Here is a 23,504-nt window from a genome sequence, read left to right as displayed (position 1 = left end):
CAAGAACGTGTACCACATGTCTGGTGTGAATGTAGCATTATAAATTAATCAAAAATTTATTAAAAAAGTAAAAAAAAATCTGCCAATGTGGTAAGAAAAATGGTCTTAGTCCATTGGGATTAAATGTCAAAGTAGTACAATAGCATTAATTTCACAGCTCTATTCTGACATTTGAAAGATCTAGTGCCATACAACCAATAAAAAAATGATACACAAGTCATTACCAAATCTGAGTCCCTGATTGGTCAAAGTTCCACCTACTTTTTATGTGCATTCAATGCCTGAAAACAGTCATTAAAACATACATAGCAGCATGTGAGCGTGAGAGTTGTGAACGCAGAAGCCTGAAACGCACATTTAGGTAGACTTTTCATTGGAAGTGGTCACATAGAGGTGTGTTGCTGAGGGATGGTGTGAACGTAGCTTTAGATGCTTTCGTAGTTCAAGGCAGGCAGTCAGCAAGAAGAAAAAATCTATAGGCACAAAATTTCATATTCCATCGAACACAAATCTATCCTTGACAACGCACTGAAAGAAAATGATCTTAGAGGGTCTGAAAATCAACGATTTATCATGTTCTCAGATTTTTTTCATTTTTAAATAAAGCTGCAGAACACACTGAGAAGTACAACAGCTATGTAAACATTGACGTACATATTTGCAGCTGCTATGAGGAAATTTTTTTTATTATTATCCTCAATTTATGGGGTTTTTAAAATGTTTTTCTAAGACAGATTTTTTTTTTCTGTGAACTATAGAAAAATACACTCAAATAGAAAACAGGAACATCAAATTTAATTGCACATTGTGTATGTACAACACAGTCTGAAAGCACATACCACACACTTGACACGGTATGATCCAGCTGACTATAAAAAAGCCCGTCTCTGTCAACACAGAAGCAGTACAAGACATCAATTTGTGGCCATTAGGCACACAGTTTATTCGCCTCGTATTCTGTGTGGTTTGGTTGTCTGGCACTGAAAGCTTGCAGGGCAGTGAGTATCCTGGTCACATCTGCACTGGACAGTTTGAGTCTGTGGCGGAGCAGACAGGAAAACAGATCCACGTGCGGGGCCCCCGGAGGCGAGAGACGGTTGATCCTGTAGCGCAGCTCCACCAGCTGCAGCAGGGCAGAGTCCTGTGATCCCTGAGTGTATGGGTAATCGAGCTGCAGAATCAGGTCCTGGATGGCTTCGGGGTCGAAGTGCACGCTGTACCCAAACAGCTGCATGCTGTTCACCTTCATGTAACCAATGTTGTTGGTTGGTTCCATGTCCTCGTCAAACAGCGTCGTGTTCTTGCCTCCTCCTGCCACAAAGCCGTAATCCCTGACGTGACTCCTCAGGTAGAAGTGGACCGTCTCAAAGAAGCTTTTCCATCGGTTTCCAAGAGTTAACGTCCAGTTGTAGCAGTCCAGCGGGATATCCAGCTTCGTGCGCTCCCAATCGGGATATCCATGCTGACCTATAGGCATGGTCCAGCTCTCAGAGTGACTGCCCCCGAAAGGATTGACAAACAGAGAGAACGTGGGCTCTAAAGTGCTGTTTCTGGTTAGGCAGAACTGGAGCGTCAGTCCCAGGAGCACATGCACACGGTTTGACTTGACCCGGTTGCTTTTGAGGGTGAGCAGCATTCTTTTCCTCCAGGAAGGATCAAACCAAGTGTTGATGCGTACATCATTGCTTACAAACACACCGTGCAGGGTGATCCGTGGATCCCGCCGCTGCAGCAGGTAACGCAGCTCGAGATCCTGGAGGTCTCTGTCGCTCTCCATGCTCAGGTAAGGGTCTGTCGGGTCAGGTACGGCCGGCCGGCATGCTCCCTGGGTCAGGGTGAAGCCCGGGTTGCAGCTGGAGCATCGTGTCCGGTTGTCTGGGGAACAGGAGGAGCAGTGGGGACCGTCACCCACTGAGCAGGGGATGAGGCCCTGACATGGCGGGCGATTGAGGGGGCACGAACAGCTGCGGCTCCTTTCACTGTAGACACCGACTTGCTTGTTCTCACTGCAGTACAACATGGAAAGGGCGTAACTCACCCAGAAATGCACCAGCCTAAGGGAGAGACCATGAGATTTTATTAGTAATCACATTTATGAACATGAAGCTTATTTTCTTAAACAATTCACACTATTTATATATTTATAGAAGCATTGATTAAAAAAAGTTTGCATTAGGAAGTAAACCAACCATATAACCTTTATTTAGAGTGTTGTTAAAAAACAACAAAAAATGTGAATTACGTGGTGGAGTAGCAGTGATAATTTTGGATCCAGTAATTTTACAGAAACAATCAAAATATATTTCATTTCACAAAGAAAACATTTTGGAAGTTTGGTCTCACTTTTTCAATGGGCAGTTTTATATTATTATTACAAGGACAAATTGTCTATAATGAAGATAAATTTTTTGAATAGTCATTGTAACCAAATGTTGAGATACGATTTCATGTCTTCTTCTTAAGACTTACTTTAAAAGTCAGTTAGTCTGGAAAGATTTGTCTATGTTCAAATTCCCTCCCTACTCCCTAAAACTGCCTTGGATTTGAATGCAGTTCAGACACCATGATCACTACTTTTTATTTATTTTTTTTTAACGGCAAATATGACATTTCTTGTAGTAAAAACCTACTAAATATGAACATTTTATCCATTGTGTTCTAACGTTGAAAACTTTAATGGAACTTTTTTTTCATATATCGCTCAAACGCTATGCATCGTGGTCTACATTTGCTAATCTAGTGAGTATTGATCCACACTTGTTTTTGCAAAGACTTCTGGGAGATTTCTAGGCCCTAAATTTTGGACTTGTAGATTCGAACAGCACTACAAAGTGCTGAATGCCCTATACAGTACGGTATAGTGAGTTGTGAAGAAATTCGGACACAACATTAGGCCAAATGCAAATTATTTCTCTACCCCTAATTTTAGGGGCATTTGGAGGGAATAGAGTTGCCTGAATTAGTTTATTTTTTAAGACTATTCCTCGCAGCAGAGGGAAGAAAAGCCCCCCACCACAAGGGTATTCAGCAGCAGAGGAGACGTGCTTTTCTTCACGTCGGTGTGCTCTGAAGCACACAAGTTACATTTAAATGTAAGTAATGAGTTTTTTTAACATGACCTTTTTAAATTTATAAAATCATTGTTGTTATGTATTTCAGAGTGCTAGCAGCTCTGGGCTAACGTAGCTAAATGGCGACTATAGATGACTTCATCGAGTGGGATTAACGTCTAAATTTGAAGACAATATTTTTCCATAACTCTATATTTGGAGGGCTAAACGTAGGGGTAGGGAGAAGCCATAGGGGTAGGGGAAGAGTTCGGATTGAGCCTTAGAGCTATGCTAGCTTGCTAGCGGACCTCATACATTATAAGTCCATTAGTCAGACCTGATCATGTAGATCCAGATCCAAACTGAATTATCCATACAATCACAACTAGCTGGAATTAACCTAAAGATTAAAGTCCCATTCTTATCATATTTTGAGTTATTGTAAAAGTGTTCCCAGTGGTCTTTTAAATATGGTTACGCTGTTTTTAGCCAAAATCAAGGACATAGTTTTTGCAGAGCGGCAGGAGTTTATCAGAAATTTGCCTCTGAGTTGTAGCCGGGACTGTTGGCACAGGGTAAGCCTGCCTCCGCTTCCCATCATCCACCTGTTAACATGCTGCCCCACTAGCTTACAGCCCCTCACATCCCCAGCCTAACATTAGCACATTATTAACACAAATGGACGTAGATAGATCTAGTGGTCTACAAATCAATGCATCAGAAGGGAGCGGAGCAGGCAGTTTGTGGCTTACCGTTGTAGCTTTTACATCACAACATCAAGCTTTATCTAAATGCATTCTTTCGTCTGCTTCTGATTCACAGCGATTTAAATAAAGAAATACTGTGAAATGCAATTTTAAGCTTAATTTTCTTCATATATGTCCTTAATCATTATAAAAATGCCACAAGAACATATTAAAAACAATATTTTCAACAGAATGGATCTACAAAAAATGTTACAATGGTTGAATCGTGCTAACTTTCAATGGAACATTAGGATTTGTTGTGGCTAATACTGCTAACAAGCAGCTGTTGTAACATTGCTCCCACCCATGGTCTGCCTCAGACTACTACACTTCATGCAAATCTACATAAATAATTCACATTCAGAATTCCTCATCCTATAGTTTCTCTGCTTTTACTAGGCTACACATATTGAGATTACTACTCTGTAAAGAATAAAACATGAGATGGTCATTTAATGGCCGCAGACTGATAGTAACTCAAAGTAGAGATAGTACGGCCTCCTCTTTTTTTTTTTTGACCACTTTGTTGTTCACTGGCTGGAACAGAGAAGCAGCTTTTCTCCACTCAGCAGTTTTCCCTCCATGACTACCTTCCATCAAGTGCCTTCTAATAAGACCTGCCTCGCTCTGGTCCTTTTCTCTCTGTGGTTAGCACATAAATCACTGTCATAATTAAAAAAAAGTTTCAGAGAGCAGATGGATTAACATAGCAGTTTAAATCCCCCCCCTCCAGCTACCTCTCATCTCTTGTCTTACCTGGGACTTGGCAGCGTGATTTTAGGCTGCTTCCTGCATCTCCTGCTCAGGCTGAAGAGCTTGTTAGTTGTGCGATGAGCTTTGGAGAAAAGCTGGTTGCCGCTGCTCTCCAGCTGCCGGTAGCGCTGGAGGAGCCCGGCATCCATCCTCCACAGGTGTTCCACCACTGAGGTGTTCACAGCGTAATGAGTCGGCAGCTTCCCTACAAAGCTTTGGAACTCCTCTGTTGGGAAGAAGAAAAACATTGGAGAGGTTATGTCTACAAGCTCTGGGGTAACTTCAGATTAAAATGAACTCCTCTAATTGCTGGCACTGGAAATCAAGCAACTAAAAAGCTCAAATATTAGCTGTAAATGTGATCTCAGGTTGAAAACATTCTGATCATACCAGGGAACAAACTGAACAGAACATATACGTGCTGCAGACCTACGCTTGTGTAAAGCAGAAACTGAAATCTAAATTGCAGTTTCCATCAATAATAATGCAAAAGCAATATGTTGCCGTGGTTACATCTACCGCCCGTGTCAATCTCAGAAAAAACATTTTGCTTTTGACATTTCTTTCTGTAAAGCTGAGTAGACCTTAATAACTGCCTCTATTCTTGGGAGGACAACTTCTTAATGGCGCCTGTAGGATTTGGCCAAGAAGTGGCTCATGTGGTGTTTTTTAGTTTTCTTTCACCAACAAAAAAAGTTTCATGCCCTGAAATTTTGAAAGCATAAGAGAAAAAAAAAACCAAATCAGAGTTTTTTTTGAAGTCACAAAAATAAATATGGTAAACAAACAAAAAGCTGGTCTTTGGAAGCAGAGCTAATGATGCCCTACTAGGCTAAAAACTGCACAAGTAATATTTTCAAAGCTTTAACTTTAACTTTGGCATATGTAGTCTACTAAAAAAACACATTTATTTAGTTAAAAATGATCAAAAACACTCAAAAGGTGGAATAAAACAACAAAAAAACGGTAACTCCCACAATGCACCTTGCTTCCCTTGCAGTGAATGGGCTTATTCTGACATGAATCTCTTTAGCATCTTCTTTTGAATTATAAAATCCATTCACATTTAGTAACACCTAAATGTCTGCTGTACAGTTTATGTGCTTTTTACTTCCATTAGCTAGTTTTTGTCTGTTGACATCAAAGATGATGCCATTAGTTGGGTCAGTCCATTGTTTAGATTTGTTTGTTTAGTTTTTTTTTGTTTTTTTTGATAAATAGATGGAAAAACAACACCTGCAATTATGTTTCACATTTGATTAATCCCATTAGGTGTGCTAAATGCATTTGTTTACATCTATTCTTTCAAGTTTTTTGGCAGAAATGCGCCAAAAACGCCCATATTGCTTCAATGGTAAATGCACAGAATGAGAAATGCTAACTATTTGCCTGTTAAACACTCTTAACCCTATTAGTAAAAAAAAGAGCAACAGGATTTGCGCTTGCTATTAGGTTTTCGCATATTTTATGCAAAGTGCATTTATTTTGAAAAAAGAGTTTCTGTTGCAGTTTTGCAAAATACAGTATGTCCATTTTGATACGCCCCCAAAACCACCTCCTCCAATATCCTTGATAAATGGCAGTTTTTTCGAAACAGTTTTTCTTCCATTAAGCAAATTATTATCGCAAATCCAATTTACGCAACTTCATTGTTAATGGAAACGCAGCTCAAGACTGTATACAAACTTGACTTATTGACTGCTCTCCCTTGTTTTTCAAACGGGAAGTACCAATCCAAAATATCGATATTATCAGTCTCAAGTTGGAATTGGATCGACACCAGACCGCAGATATCGATATTTCCACTTTTGTCTGAAGCTTTTCTTAATAAACTATTCCATTTAATTGAAAATATTTTCCTAATTCTTTTTTTATATTTATCAAGTAATTAAAAAAAAGAGAAATGTTCAAAAAACATTTGTAGTGATTAGAAACAAATTAGATTTTCAGGTTCCTGTCACACTTACAACATTTACGAAAAATATCAATATTGGTATTGATATCGGCAATATTGACCAGTATCAGATCAGTATTGGACCGATACCCATGTATTGCCCAGCTCTACCCGCTGGTTTCAAGGAGCCAAAATCCCATAGACTTCTATAAACAGCTATGTTATCCCTCTGCTTCCAGTTTGTAACATAATCTTGGACATTTTTTTTGATTATTTATTTATTCATTCTTTTGCAATGCAAGGTATTGAAATTATCAACTGGCCAATCAGAGGCCTCAGTAAAAGTGAGTGGTCTTGCGTAAAACGTTCCAACCATTGGATTGGCAGATATAGCGTAGCCCACTTTCAAGTTGTGGGGGTGTGGCCTTCCAACAAGCTCACTCCTAATTTGGCGACATGGGTTGCCATAGAAATGTTGACTCAGCCAGACTTGGACCAATCACTGCTTACTGACGTCTGATTCCAACATTTCATCTATATTGCTAAGAAATGTTGATTGAATTAACTTGATTTATTTGGAGCTGTAGGTACGACATTTTCTATGGGTGACGTCACACTCACTTGGTCCAGATCTGTTATGCAGTAGATGGGTGTATCGATCTGAATATCAATAGTATCGATCCCAAGAAGAAGTATTGATGCAAGAGTGATGAGATCAATACTTTTGTTGCAGTTTTTTTTTTTTTTATACATACACTAAAGATCTTAAATTAACTTACGGTGTCCATACAAGCACAGCATATATCTATCTATCTGTAGTGTTGCCAGATTGGGCAAAAAAAAAATAAGGCCTAATTTGAGTAAAGAACCACTATGTGTCAGTGTGTATACACAAAAATTGTGTACTGGTATTTTCAAAATTATTCTATTTTTAAACATTTCAAGAAAAAAAGTCTCTGTATCTGTATTGATATTGGCGATACTTGTCCTGCAATTACTTGGTATCGGATTGATACTCAATTTCCCAGTCTCGGCCACCCCAAGTATACAGTCAATAATCAGAACTAAGCATAAACCCTCAAGACTTCTCTTTTATTTTTATCCAGGTTTACATCATCCTTTTATTGCATAAGTCAAGTCAAAAATGTTTTCTGTGATTTCTAAAGAACCCAATAGTTTGGAGCAGACATCTTAAATGGAAACAATCCTCCTTTTGAACTACAAGTATCATGTTACTTTTAGAATTAAAAAAAAAATCTTTTTTAACATCTGTTAACCTTTTTTATTCGTGCTATAATGTCCCCTAACATTCCATGTCAGCAGTTGTCTAAACACCAGCTAAAGCTCCCTATTATTTCCACGATGGTTTATGGTAATCACAGGACTGTTTCCAATGAGCCTGGAATCAGACCAGCCTTTATGTTGCTGCTAGCTCTTGTAATTGTGTGAAAATGTTTGTAAAAGTGTGGAAGAAGAAAAGTAATGAATGCAAAAAAGAAGAATGCATCCCTGGGGCCACCCTGACCTGGACTGTACAACTGGGAATGCTTTGTGCAAGATTGGTCTTAATGGTCTGCTGTTGTTACTTATGGATGGAAAATGTTATTGCAAGTGGACTGTTGCAGAGATTTAGTGCACTATGAACTACGTATAGACAACTTCTTTCTGAAGTTTCGGAGTGTTTTGATTGCCCTGGGAGTGTTGACAAAGAAAACGTTGGTGGATATGTACTGGATGAGCCCATTGTGACTCTTCCACAAGGTGTTTCTAGACTGAACAAGATTCACTCATATGTGACCTTATCCTCCATTCAGACTTATCATTAAGTCAAATATACATGTTTTGACATGCAGATTTTTTTTTTTATTTTTACAGAAAATTTCCCCAAAATATGTCCAGAAATTGGCCTATTATAATCCCAAGAGAGTTTAGATTCCCTACAACTGTTTTCACAACCAGAACCTTTCTATTCTGAGAGCTTGTGCTTATGTGACACGATACCACCTTTATAATGAGATGTTTGTGAAATTCCATCCCTGTAGGAAAGCCTACAGTGAAAAATGGAGGCATTTCACAACAACTTCAGCTTGGTCAAAGTGAAAGACTGTGAAAAGTCACGCAAGTTTATTTCAATTAAAAAGTCTGCACGGATTCTAAATCTGAACTAGTGCTAAATGTCATCTGGCATTAATACAAGAGCAAAAAACGGCAATGCTATATGTCACTGGGGGCGGAGTGGACTGTGGGCAGATGGAAACATGTTTTCTGGAAATTCATGCCTCTTTGATTGAATACAGAATTACAGAGGTACAACTTTTACTAATACAAATATTGTAAAATGTTACAAAAAAGTTGTAGCTTCCCACTAAAGCAACTAATCACGTTATTTACTATTCTAAATGCTGAATTACAAATAGATATATGTAATTCATAAGTGTTTCTTGAGCAACTAAGGCAATATAGCACACATAAAAAATGTTTGGCTCTAGCGTTACGAAAGTATTTAAGGAAGTGTTCTCTTTGTCCCGTCTTCTGTTGCCTGCATCTCCTGCTCCACAACTATAGTAAGCCTTTATTGTTATTAAATGTCACAATGTAATGAGATTTAAAATAAATGCATCCTTTGTACCTAAAGTTATGCCAGTAAACACCTGCCTTTACCATGTGCTCAAGCTACAAAACATCCTGTTTGACTGGTATTATTATCTATTTGCAACTACTTCTCCAAGCTTCTGTGTGTTTTGTCTGAAATGTCCATGCTTTTCAGAGGAAAAGGAAATGAATCATTTGCACATATATCTTTGCATGTTTAACATGTTAGTAAATCAAATGCATCGTGTGTTTGCTTGGGCTGTTATGGCTGCAGACATTTAAACCATCAGACCTCTAGTACTAAAGCCTGGAATTACTTTAAGTTTTAAGTGTAAACATTTATAATAAAGAGTGTGAGTGTGTAATCCTTGAGTGCTTTCAGAGAAATGAAAAAGCTTAAGTTCACGAAGTCAAGTTTAGCCTAATTAATCTGCTTTTTAACAGCACAATTGTGCTGTCCTGCAGTCCAAATTGGGGGAGAATTTAAAAGTCACTCATCCCCTTTTATTCTTTTCTTTTTGTACGTTTTGAAAGCCCTATTTAATATGACATTTTCAAATTTGTTTTGAAAAGGGTAAATTTTTGAAAAGGGTAACAATTATTGTCTGACTCACCGGATTCTTCAAACTCCCTGTTGATCAGCCTCCAGGAGTCTCTTATGTGCAGCAGGCTCTTTTCCAGGGTGTCCAGCTCAGAGAGAGGACAGTTGCACTGTGGGAAGGCCGCGCTGCACTCACACCAGCAGTCATTGTTCTGGCAAACAAACTGACCCTCAGATTTACAGCCAATGTAGTTGAGTGCTGCCTGGATGAAGCAGCTCTGAAGGTAGCCAGGCAGGATGGCCTGCAGCCCTGTGGTGGACCAGAAACAACAGAGAGGAAGACAGAGAGTCAAATGCTTATTTCTGAAATGTGTCAAAGTACTGTTGAAATCCTCACGTATCTGAGACTTCAAACATAATTAAGGGTGGAGGAAAAAAACAATTCAGTGAAATCTCACGATTTTTTATTTGTATCGATTTAAATTGCTGCCAAAACGATGCTTGATTTACGATTTGTAAGTAAACATGTAGTTCAGCGTCTTACTTTGTGTTCCATTGAAATCCCAGAATAGTTGGCAGCACAGCACGAGCCTCTTTCAAGAGCTCTACACCAAAACAACAACCCGTCACCAGAACCAACTCGGGGTCGATGTTGACTCATTACCCTTGCGGTTGTTGCTACAAAGCTCAATAAGACATAAGCCAGCTACTTAGGTCTAACTATGGACGGGTACTGAAAGTCTGTGACAAGTTGGTACCGGTACCGCCACATATGGAACTACAGGCACCATGGATTTTGGTGCTTTGTGGCAGGCATAGAATGTAGATCAATGGACAGCTCAACCCAGCTGTATGAGGCCAAAATTCCATAGACTTCCATTGAGAAACAGACAGTTATAACTTAGTCATTTTATTGGTGAGAATTCTTGCTCTGATGCATCCTTTTTATCTTCTTTCTAATCCGAATTTTTTATTAAGATTTTTTTTCCCCAGTTATTCAAATTTTAAACTGACAAATTAGATGCCTCAGTAAGAGCATGCGATGTCCGCTGGCCCCACCTCAGACGTTTGATTGACAGATTCTCCCCTCAGTGGGAGCTCACTCATGATTGGCAACAGTAGTTCCGCTCAGACTAATTGCTGTCAACAGGTTGCAATATGGCGGTAAACGTATCAGGAAGTGACGGAGAAGGCCTGATTGTGTGAGGGTCAGAGGTAAGGCATTTTCAATAGGTGGTATCAACACCTTGTTTTGTCCAGTTCATAGAAACTGTCAGTTAGTGCTGGCCAACATGACGATACATATCGTGTGGGTGATAGAAACGTGTCTATTGTGTTATTTCTATTGTTTTTATTGGTTTATTTTTATTACTAAATTTTGTCAAACAATGTATTTTCCCACTAAGAAACTTGAAACTCTTGTGCACTTTAGAAAAATGTTTCGCATTTGTAACAATTCAGTTATTTTTCACTGGAAAAAATAAAGTCAGAGAAAAGTAATGACATTTTTGTGAATTTACTGTATGTAAGAAAATAACAAAAAATATACTGTATTGTGGTATATCGTGATATATATTGTTGTTGTGGTATAAAATAATAGAAAATCATTGTAATACATGGTTTACTTGTTATTTCTCACACAAATGCACAGAATGCAAATTAAAATGCCTTTAAAAAATACAGCACCCTTACCAGAAATAGACAGACTTCAGCTTGAGTCAGCCAATCTTTTTTTCAAGAGATCAAAACTCTGAGAAAAGATTAAAGATGTACTTCCTTAGTGTTAAAGAATGAGCTTAAGGCCTGTTAGCCAGTGAGGGGCGGGGTTGGAAAGAGGAAAAAAAAATATCTTTCCCCTTTAAAGCAAAACCTTTGCATTTGGGAGGGAAATTAAGCCTTTTTGATTTATCTAAGATTGAGTTCAAACAGCTGCTTCTCTGACTCAAGAACATGTTTTAACTGTCATACTGACTACAGTTACTTATTGATATTTTTTAAACTCCTAATTGTAAGTGATAATTGTTATGAATAATTGTTATAATAAAACTACTGAAAAAATGAAGTAAGCTGGGACTTCAACACATATAACACAAATCAAACAAGGACCATCCTACTCCCTGCACTGTTTTTCATTAGCATGTATTTAGAGGTGATGAACGCCTCATGCAGTGGGAGGGGGTAATTAGATGTAAAGTCATACATCCACATCACATTTATTTGTGGATGCACTGAGGGTGAAGCCCAGTAATTTAGCCGGCATGGTGGCCTGTCTGAGTTGGTCCTACATACTAATGAGAACATGCTATGCGCCCACTTTGATTTTGACATATTTCAAATTTAACGCTGAAGCTTGATTGACTATTTAACAGGCAGAGTCATTTCTGGGTAGCACTGTATGAGTGACAACGTTTTATGACAATGATCTTGTCAAGATCAGACTCCAGATTAAAATTAAAACTAAATAAAAAAAACTGCATTGGGCATTAAATATAGATTAGGCTCGGCTTGAAATAATTTTATTTTTTACTGCTGATAATTCTACCTCCACTGTCTTTAGTTTAGCACATAGTGACTCCTAGTTGTGGCAAAGATAGACAGATCCCATTATTTTGCACATTTCAGCACTTAAAATAAAATAAATTAAAATGCAACGCAATTTTTTTTAAAGGTAAAAGCAAAATGGTAACTGGGGGTGCATATATATATTTTTTTATCTTTAATGAAGCTTTTATGTTTTTGGTAAATGCTTTTTTTTAACCACATTTATGCCTTTTTTTTGGTGCCAAGCTTTTCTTTTTAATTAACATTTTGAATCAACTAGTTGTAATTTTATGAGATGAGGTTACATCTGCAGTACACAGTGGCAAATTGTGGCACAGCAAAAAGGAGGGTTGGAAAAGTCTGCTTTCTGCTAATCACCATCAGTGCAGCACGCCGCTCTTTTAAGTGTGCCTCTTAGTTGTGGTTCAAGTGGGAAGTGTTTTCAAGATAAAAGGGCCAAACATCTTCATATTCAAGAATAAAGCCTGAGCACAGTAATGAAAAGATGTGCCACAGTGCTCCCATATTAGTATTGAAGTGTTCTGGCTCTGGCTGCATCACACTCCTGGGAAAAAATATATATATATATTTTTTTAAGAGAGAAAACTTTTAGGGCGTTTTCAGACTGAAAAGTCCCTTGGTCCAGATTGAGTCCTGAACCTTGCATTTGGTCTGTATTCTGACTGCCATCAAGTGGACTTTCCAGTTCCGAACCAAAGCTTGTAAAGAAAACCATGTGACTTATGATCTCTTCTATTAATACTGCCATTACTCCCAGGGCTCAATCGATTTTTTGATACGTATCTGTATCTTATACATCCCTAGTCATTACGGTAGGTGGCGATGTTCACCTCTTCTGTCAGCTGTAGGACAAATCTCAATTTGCCTTCATCATCAACATGCAAATGTTAAAGTTTTTAGTCTTTTTACGACAAGTCCACCAGATACTTCAATTTAGCTAAAGACTAGGTGGAACCCCATCTTGTTATATTTGTAAGATTTTGTAACAACATTAGCAGTCTCCCAACCTATAATATGTCCTAAGTCACAATATATTTGACACCTAATGTACTTTTTTGTGCTGCACCAGTTTTGAATTCTAGGTGTAACTGTAATAAGAAGAAAGAAGGCCAAGCATTCTGTCCCTAAGAACAAAACAAGAGCGGTCACTGCAACCAAACAATGCATACTTTGGTGTCATTGTATTGTGGAACTGAACAAAGAAGTTTAGACAAAAAAGCTGCAGAGTTTATCAGTAATATTGTTCCCAAATCAAGTCTCTATCATTTGACGAGTAAAAAAAAAATCCTATATCGGGCTGAAATGCAGAAGTATGTTCTAGTCTGTTTGCCTTGTCGCAGACTTCTCTTTTTTTGTACCCCTCAGTTTGAATTGGCAACGTATTGATTAGCTCTGATTATCTTTAAAATTCCCCAACGGATTTCAGTCGGAATAAAGCTTTTATGTTAAAAAGCAACAAAGCTGTTTTCTTTAGCTCAGTTTATCGGCGTTAGCACCCCACCGGCACCGTGTGTGCACAAGAAAAACAGTAATGACTTTCATCTTTGCTCTGCACGCAAGAAAACAAATTTACCTTGGAGCTGGACTTTGTTTTCTGGACTGTGAACCAAAACGGAGCTGACTGTGTCCAGATTGTCATAGTTGCTGCACCCAAGAGGCCCGGTTCTCATCTCGGTCACCTGAAAGCGCAATGAGAGAAGACATTTTTTTACTCCTTTTTTTCCCATAATAACTTGCCAGAAAAATGTTGTGTGCAATATTCTAAATAGCTGCAAATTGGTATTGAGATAGAACTGTTTCCTTCTCAGACAGGATCACTTTTTCAGAGTGAAAACTTCACAGCAAACTTTCCGCTGATTTTGTTGCCGGGATAAATTTATTCCTAAACATGAATTATTCCTCAAATTGGAATTCATGAACACATAGTTTTTTTTATTAGCATAGATTTTTGCTCGGGATCCTTCCGAGGTCTTCGTGAATCCTGAGTAGCTACCATATGCGATTTTAATGAATGTCCAAGTATTGCAGGTGCTGCTTTACATCCCTCATAAAATGTGGCGTTCATCTGGCTCTCCGGCTCTCATTCCAACCGATCATCAATCTGACTGAACTCTGCAGCCGCTGCAAAGTGGCAAATGAATAGAAGTCCCTCAGGCAGGAAATTAATGGATTGATATCTTTAATCCATAAAACTGATACATAACCAGGCTAACACATTCTCATTTTAGAGGGGCGCACTTGTCTTCATCAGTGGCCACTCACTTTAGCATCCACGTTTCCCCCCTCAGGCTGATTAATGCACACACTCTAATACCCACTACAGATGATAAAATGGATGATTGGTGTTTTTATTACAGGACGCACAACTGCTGCTTCAGTCTGCCTCTTCACTCTCCTATTTAAAGCTCGCTACAGAGTAAGCGGTTCGCAAGAAGTGATGCTGAGCATGTTTTTCTGCCCCAAAAAACTGTTTATTCTGAGCTTGATAGTACAAGCCCTTAGAAACTAAGAATAGGGAACTTATTTAGAAATATAACCCATGACTGGAGTAATCCCATGTATGGTGAAGTTTTTGAGAGTTCAACCACATCAAAGGGAAAGCTATCTACTTGCTAATGATAAATTGTGTATACTTATACAGCGCTTTTCGAACTTCTTTGAAAGTCCAAGGCACTTTACTAAGGGTGTAACAATTAATTTAACAATGATTCAATTCGTATCATAGTCTGTGGTTGCCAATACGGTTCATAATCGATATTGGTTCACTTTGAATGATCCGATTCACTGACCTAAAATCAATCCAGGACATTTTTAGCCAAAAAATTCAACCACTGTGACTAAGAGATAAATATCTGGATACTGAATGGTGCAGGTGAAGTTTTCAAAATTCCTTGTATTTCTTACAAGATAATCAAGTCTAAATTAAATGTGTAAAAACTGGTTCTGCCACAAACGATTATTTTTATAGTCGACTAATAACCGATTATTTTTTTCGTTTAATCGACTAATTAGGTCATGCACAAAGTGGATATAAACCACACATCTTAGCCATCATTAGCATTAAACTAACTAAAAATACAGACAATTAAGATGATAGTTTATTAAATGTTTAATGAATGATGTAGCCTCTGTCCTTCATTAGTTTCTGGTATTAAAACAAGATTAAATCAAATGAGGTCAGCACCTGAAACAAGGAACTGTTTTTCACAAAAGATAAATTTTGGATCTTACTGACTAAAATATAAAATTAGCTGAACACTCACAACTTTGTTCCACTTTATTACATTCTGACTCCATATAATATAAAGTAACGACTAATTGACTATTAAGTAAGTCGTCAACTATTTTAATAGTCGATTAGTCGACTAATTGTTGCATTTGTAGTACAAACAAGTAAACAGGAGTTAATGGCAAACCCATTCACATTTTAGTTTAATAAAGTTCAACCCAATTGTTGTTTTTCCAAACAAAATAATACAAAGGGAACATTAGAACATTTTCCCGCTCACGTGTCTTTGCCAAGATCAGAGTGTTTCCACATATTGGACTGTAATGATGGTTTAATCATTTTTGCAGCCATCACATGTGTGTTTTCCACTGTGGCACTTTAAATAAACCTATCATGTCTCAATCCAAATGGTATTTTCCAAAAACAATTTTATCAAATTATTTTATTATGAAACAACTTTATCATGACGTAGGCTGATTCATTGAAAACTTGCCTCAGACAGATTGACCTGGTTGGATTGTAGGATTATGAATCAACTTATCAATTAAGTTAATCAAATGTTACATCTCACATTTTACAGTCCCATTTACCCATGCACACGGTGATGTGGCCATGTGGCCTAACATAGGCAACAACCTATGACCACCATGAGCAATGTGGGATTTTGTCCCTTTCCCAAGGACACTTGGATATATGGGTGGTAAAGGCAGGAACTGAACCTTTTTACTCAACTGAAACTTCCGATCAGAGGTTGAACCCTCTATCTCTGCCACCCTCTGTCAGATATGTTAATGGTAATGTGGAACTGGGGCAACAGTTTGAGCTGTGACCCTTCTCTGTAGACTCTGTTCTCTAGCTCTCCTAAAGACTCACTGATGATGACTAATGAGATGTTGAGCAGGATTTCCACAATGAGATCCATCCCTTGTGCTATTCTAGGGATGTTAACCTTGGGAGTGGAGTCGTCTGGAACCCAACATGAAATCCTGTCCACTTTTGTCATAGGAGGGATAACACTTCAGTGTAAGGGTGGGGCCATCTGGACCCCAAAAGATAGCACAAGGGTTAAAGACTGTCTTAGAGCCACAGAAGTGTATTGGTACAATTTGAAGCCAGTGTTATAGCTCTGAAAAGGTCACCATCTTGGCCAGATGTGACCTCAGAGAACCTTTTTAGAAATGACAAGGTCAGGCATGATGGATGTTGGGACATGTCCATTAAGGCACCTGTTACCTGTCAATGAAAAGACAATCGCCGCTTTTCTGGGAAATGTGTAAAGGATAAATAATGACATACCTAAAAATCTGAACTAAAATGACTTATTCTGCTTTCTTAACAACCTCTAAAGTTTACAATGTAATTCTGATGGTAAGAACATGAAGGATGTAAGCAGAAATATTGATATACCACAACACACCAGAAACACACACATACCATAAGATGTTGAGGCCTCAAAATACTTCAAACTTTTTCAAGTTCAAACAGATTTCCGTCAATAAAATCTAAGAGGGAAATCTAGCTTTTACGACTCAATAGACTTCAAGGTGATCATTCTTATGCTGGCTCCAAACCTCCCCAGAGTCCAACTGGACCACACTGTCTGCATGAAGCCGAGATGTAATCCTGTGCTCACTGAGCTGGAAACAACCCACCATCTAATTGCTCTCTTGACTTCTGTCCATAAAAAGTTATGAACAGGAAGGGACATAAGACCTTTGGAGAGGCTGCCATCCCTCCACGCTGCAAGTCTCGCCTAACTCTAACAATCCTATCCAAGAAGTCAGCCATTTTGTTAGGTTTAATTTTGTTTCATGGCTTTAGACAACAAGAATATAATTCCTACAAACCATCAACATCCTGATGGAGGCAAAACAAAAAAATCAATACAACGTACCATACTTCAAATCAAATCAATCTTTATTTATATAGCACTTTACATATAAAACAAACAAAATAAATAGTATTAAAAAAGCACAAAAATTAAAATAGAACCCCTCCCCCAGAACCACACACAACCCTCTCCTACCCCATAACTGATGAAGATAGACAATGTAAAACAGGCTAAACACACAAAAAAATCCTTTCGTGTTTTCTATATACGTTTTCGCCACATCCTGTCACCCGCAGCACGCCCATAGAAAAAATGTGCATGAACTTTTTTTTGCTTTACAGTCTGACTTTGACATTTCTTGCAGGTCACCTGCAGGCCCCGTACATGTTTTCCCATGTTCCCCCTGCAGACAGCTTGTATCCACCCATAAGGGTGGTTTTGACTAAGGTTAAGGCAAATACTTTAAAGTGTTAAAGGTAGTTTATTAATATGATTTTTTTATTTATTTTACCAGTCAGATCAAAGTTTGACAACATTTTGTGGCCATTTTGGAGCTTAAACATGAACATTTGTTTCTATTCATAGGTTTCTTCCCCCTGACAGCATTCGCTAAGAGGATGCTAGAGAATCCTGAGCCAGTTCACTTTCATCAGTGATAGCCTTTGGTTTAATTATTTTGGAATATTAGTAGTTTTTGTAACTCATTCTTGCCAAATTACTGTAGTCAAACTCATATATGGGGAGGTGTGTGCTGACCAAAGAGAACCACTCAATTACAGGATCTGAGCTGGATTTGATGGACTTGTGCACTTATGTCACAGATTATATACATTTCTAATGTTAATAACAAATCTTAATCATCTCCTTAAAGACTTGCCTCTCCTCTGCTGTTGAGCTTACCATAAATTATGAAAAATCCTGGATAGAAAGACAATTATTCTTGTTTCCCTGCCTCTGTGTGGGCGTAGGACTGAATGTCTCGCATCTTGTGAAGTATGAACTAGCCTTGGGAGTCAGAAATCCTTTATACTGATGGAAGACCCACTGAGTCTAGACCCCAATCTCATGGAGAGTCTAGAGGACGTGCTGGGCTCTGAATGATGAAAAATTTGTTGCAACATTGCAAAAGCATCATAAATGATGAGACTCTGAATGTATGCTAAATAAAACACAAGTTGGTCTAAAACATGTGCATGTGCTTTGTGCAGGAGACCTGCAAAAGAAGGCATTTTCTGTGCAACAAGCGTGTTTATAAATAAGAAGAATCACTAGAAAATGTATTGGTGTAACTGGGTCACTGGGCTTTCCCTTTTATTATAAATGCACCAGGTCATGGTTCCAAAAAGCAAACAGGAACGATTGTTCTGTCCTACATTCTGTGAGAAAAACACTTTATCATGAAGGGGTGTGTTGAAGGACCCAGAGGAGTAGAAGGCAGGATGATAGAAATCCAAATCATTTCATAAATAGCTGAAAAGTGACTCAAAAAAAAAGAAAGAAAGAAGACGTAATGTTAAAATTTTGCCTAAGTATAACAAAAAAAAAAAAATGACATGGTGACAGAGGATCTGATACAGAAAACCACAAACTTAGAAAAAATACTGAAGGCAAATAAGAGGATAGCCCTGCAGATCTCCTTGGAACAAGCTGCCATGGGTATCGCATAAACCTTTATGGAAGACCTAGACTGTTATGGGTTACAGGATTAATTAGACATGGTGTAGCAAAGATAAAAGTATTGAGAGATGCCTCACTTCAGGAAAAAAAACTCTCCTTCTTGGTCCAGTTTGGTTAGGTTCTACTGTCTTGACACCATTCTTGTTCTTCCATGTCTTTACTTTATCGTTTAGGCTTAAAATAAATTATTTAAATCATGTTTTTGGTGTTTTTAACATGTTCTGGCAATTTTTTTGCTGGACGTTTATAAAGAAAATTAAGCTCAAAATTGCATTTTTGAGTATTTCTTTATTCAAATCACTTTCAATAAAGAGTAGATGAAAAAATGTGGTTAAAAAAAAACAAAAAACATTGTGACGTAGAAATTACACGGAGTGGGTTGGCAACAAGCTCCCAGCTCCAAACCCTAAGCAACAGGTAGGGGGGTGGGACTCTCTGTCCTGAAGCCCCACCCACAACTCAGAGGCAAATTTCTAATAAGCTTTTGCCGCTCTGCAGATTTTCTTTTTTTTGACTAAAAACAGCATAATCATAAATAAAAGACCACTGGGGACGATTTTATAATAGATCAAAAGATGATTGGAGTGGGTCTTTCGACTATTTTTCACCCGTTGACGTAGTTAAACTAATTCAAGTGGATTCTGAATCAAAAAGCAGCTGATGTGCAACACTTTATAAGTGAAGTGCTCAGACAATCAGTCTGATCTGCTGATTCTGTCGCGGAGAAAAGCAATACGAACAGTGCAAAACAGATAAGCAGTGCCACTTGTTTCGCGTCAGAATCAGCGTATTCACATTGATCACGTCACTGGTCAAAGAGTTTTGGTACATGTCAAAAAGTGTGTGTTATCTAAGTGTCAGTGGTGACAGCTTATAGGGTTAAATCCCTCTTCATTACCATTCAATCAAAGTTTTGGCCACAGTAACTACCTGTACAACCAATAAGCTCAGGCCTTAGTACCTTTTAGTGCCCTATTCCTTTTCTTGGTAAAATCCAGGTTGTTGGATATTTAAGTATTCTGTCAGCTCATCTTAATTCCAAATGATGATTTTCTTAAGAGAATAAATAAACACAAACATCCAGCAGCCAGAACAGTCGCGATTTTCAAGAAGAAAGCAGGTAAAGGGATTTCAAATACAGTGTCTTTAGGCAAGACCTGTGGGGTGCTTATGAAGCCGCAGCAAAGACTTTAGGAAATGAAGACACTTAACAACCCGACTAATCTTTGCCTCAGTTTATAGGATTAAAAACTATTTTTTTGGAACTCTTTTTAACTCCGGCAAGTTAAGACTTTGCATATTATTGGAAAGATTGTTTTAAGTAAGCCCCAGGAAACATTTTTTTTTATTCTTATGTTAATTGTATTAAAATGCTTAATAGATTAGGATTGAACTTGTTGCTGTAAAATGTTACTTTTTTTTTGTTTTTCAATGGTATCTCGGTAAAGACATTTATTACACGACAGTAATGTTATGAAAATTGCACGTTTAAAATGCAAATTATGTACAACGCCGGTCAGAATAATGAGGTAATGCAACAAAAACAAGACATCTATGGAAAAGTCATTTGTCTTTGAGCCAGCCATTGCAACAGCCATTCTAGTGAAGATTTACTGCTGTGCTTCATCTCATTGTCCTGTTGCAGCAAGAAAAAAAAACAAAATTATAGCACAGCATTTGCTGTCAGACAGATGGCTTCACATCTGCCTCTACAGCTCTCGGCACACAAATTAGAACATTTTCTGATTCTGCCGCTCCTTGACGGCTATTATGAAGTGTTTGTGTTGCATTGTGCATCATAGTCACATTCCTACTTTCATGTCCGTTGTATTTTTTGTTAAAACTGACAAACATCCATTTTCTTAACCCACTATGTCCCTATTGGGGTCACGGGGTTGTCAACAACTCTTGTTGTTTGATATGTCACACATACACACCTAGGGACCCTGAAGCATGTTTTTGAACTGTGAACTCTCTGTCAGTGGAGAGCGCCACCGTGCAACCCCACTGACAGACACATTTTTAGTAACTGGTAAGTTCACCACTACTGTTTACAGAGGTCAAAAATATCTACGCATTATCACTCCCAACTTGTCATACTTTACATGGACGTATGGTTTGGGGCCCCTCCACTTCACTTTTTGACATTTTGGGTGTCCCCAATTGATCGTTTTTTTTGACGTGCTGGCTGTTCCCATAAAATCACGGGTCCCCAACCCTCGGCACGCGGTCCGGGATGTGGTACTGGATGTGGTAGCGGATGCGGAACAGGTACTGGGTTAGGGTCCCAGTGCTGGGTTGGGGTAAGGGTCCAGTCCGCTTGGTACCAGTACTGGTCCGCGTCCTAAGGGTTGGGGACTTCTGATATAGCTTTTACATTTTTTCCATCTTTGCCTCGATATCAAGCGGCCCCGGGTACCGGTTTGCAGCCCAGAGGGTGAGGACCCCTGATTTCATGGGAACACCCATCATGTCAAACAAAAGGACGAGTTGGGGACACACAAAACGTCAAAAAGTGACATGGATGGGGCCTAAACCATACGTCCATATATGACGATTTCGGAGTGAGAATGCGTTGAAAATATGGATTGTAGTGCATGATAATGATGTGTTCCTGCCCCCTTCTTATTGCAAACTGGTAAAGGACACCTTGTGCAAGTGGCCAGTAATGGGTGGGACAGGGATACCTAAAAGACCAGGATGGTGGTACTTGAGCGCTAGAGTATATAAAAAAAAACACAGAAAGAGTCTTAGAAAATACTTCTGTACCTTTTTTTTTTTTTACCATGAAAGGTTCTTTTCATGCTAAACAATCTTAAACCAGTCATGGGATACATAAGTTAAAGCGGATGAAAATGTCTCTTCTCTCATAAGAAAGCGCCTTAACAATAGTGTTTTTTTTGATGGGAGCTTATTCAGATGAAGATCAGGACATTGGTATGTAAATGCTGTTTTTGCATATTCCATCTCATAGTCTGAAGAAATAAAGAAAAAGGTTTTACATTTAGCAAAGAAGTGACTAAGGCTATTGTCACACTAGAATTGTCCTCCAGGCTCAGTTCAAACTGACAGACTGCCACTGCCATTGAACACCTTCATTAGGTCACATTTAATAGCTGCCTGAACTGCTTCCTGTGACCTACTTATCTCACCTGGCACAGGTGTGTAGGAGCAGCTCATCTGTGCCTTTTTACAGTTTTTGGGAAGTGGTAAGTAGGTCAGTAGGAAAGAGGGGTGTGAGGTGACCACAGGTGCAAGGTATGTAAGGGAAATGGCCTCTAACGCAATAAGTTTTGTTGTGTGTTTTGTCATTTTAGATTGGTACTACACATTTGGCACTCTACTTTGTGGATTTTTACTTGTGTTTGTCAATTAGCCAAATAGGTGAAAGGGAAGAATTTGACTGAGTCAATCGCAGCTTTTGTTTTCGCCTCAGCCCTTTTTTGTCATTCTTTTTTTCCCCCCAGTGGATTTTGAATTGATCTTTTTTTTTTTTCGGGGCAACTAGTGGGTTACAATAATATTCTGTGCTCCTGGATGGCTTTTTACTGCTGTTTTGGTCCTTTTTTGTGTCTGTCCACGGACCTTTTGTGTGATGATTGAGCTCCTGGATTTCATCTTATCAGGTAGATTACTTTAATTGATCCCACAGCAGGGAAACTGATTTGTTACCATAGCTCCAAAAACCAAGACAATAAAGAACAATACATAATAAATACAGCTAAAAAAATACAATAAATAGCTCAATGAGGTGTCCAGGGTCTAAGAGATGTTTTAGAGTTTAATAGCTGATGGAAGGAGAGATCTGCGAAAGTGATCCTTCATGCAGTGAGGTGTTAAAGTCCTCAGTGTACCCGTATGGTCTCCTGGAGGATTGTCCATGGTGCATTTCAGGTCTACTGTGTCCTCCTCTCACCCGCCAGTCACAGATTTTTGGGGACATCCCAGAACAGAGCCACATCTCCACCCCAGTTATGTTTCCTGGTTTTGATTGTGTTCTTAGTTGTCTCCCTGTCAGTCACACTAGGGAAAAGTTAATGATCATCCACAGCTTTTTTCCTCTCTATTTATTACTCTCAGGGTGTTTAAGTCTCTGGTTTTCAGGTCTTCATTATCAGGTAATCTGCTTTATCATCTGTTTATTTCTTCCTGGGTTTTGTCGTGTTCAAATTTATTTATTAGGAGTATACGTTTTTGCAAGTCAAGTTTACTGCATTTTGGGTAAAGATGGGCTGATGAAGCTTCATGAAGCACCAAAGCCTTTCATTCAATGGATCCATTGAAGTGCTTCTTTAAGCTTTATTTGCTCAAGTAGAACATCTATTGGATGCAAAAATCCACTGTATCGGGCCCAAACCATACATCCATATATGACGAGTTGGGAGTGAGAATGCGTCGGTACTGGAGGGAACATTTTTTTTGGAGTCAAAATTTCTTCCACATTGTGTTGTGTTATTTGACAGATAGCTGTCAAATTTTCAGCTCTGTGATGACTATAATGGACATGCTCCAATAACTGCAAAATCACTGTTTTTCCTATTTTGAGAGCAATCGTGGTTTGGTTACATCATAGCTGGCCAAAACAACTGCAGCCAATATGCTGAAAGACAGGTTTATTAAGACCCCAAA

At 38.6% G+C, this 23,504-nt stretch overlaps 1 protein-coding gene across 1 annotated transcript in view; it reads right to left on the bottom strand.

Moving 5' to 3' along the window:
* Nucleotides 1-773: 773 nt before the first annotated feature.
* LOC112147828 (BMP/retinoic acid-inducible neural-specific protein 3) overlaps nucleotides 774-23,504 on the bottom strand; it is a 36,229-nt gene continuing 13,498 nt past the window's right edge. The window contains exons 5-8 of the mRNA XM_024274455.2: nucleotides 13,712-13,817; nucleotides 9,650-9,886; nucleotides 4,553-4,775; nucleotides 774-2,054 (exon numbers count right to left, since the gene is read on the bottom strand). Coding sequence (XP_024130223.1) covers nucleotides 929-2,054; nucleotides 4,553-4,775; nucleotides 9,650-9,886; nucleotides 13,712-13,817 — 1,692 coding nt within the window. The 3' untranslated portion in view covers nucleotides 774-928. The remainder of the gene's footprint in view (nucleotides 2,055-4,552; nucleotides 4,776-9,649; nucleotides 9,887-13,711; nucleotides 13,818-23,504) is intronic.

The sequence above is a fragment of the Oryzias melastigma genome, linkage group LG17 (genome assembly GCF_002922805.2).
Source record: "Oryzias melastigma strain HK-1 linkage group LG17, ASM292280v2, whole genome shotgun sequence".
Classification (NCBI taxonomy): Eukaryota; Metazoa; Chordata; class Actinopteri; order Beloniformes; family Adrianichthyidae; genus Oryzias; species Oryzias melastigma.
Note: the sequence above shows the minus strand (reverse complement) of the source record. Positions and strands in the feature narration are given on the sequence as shown.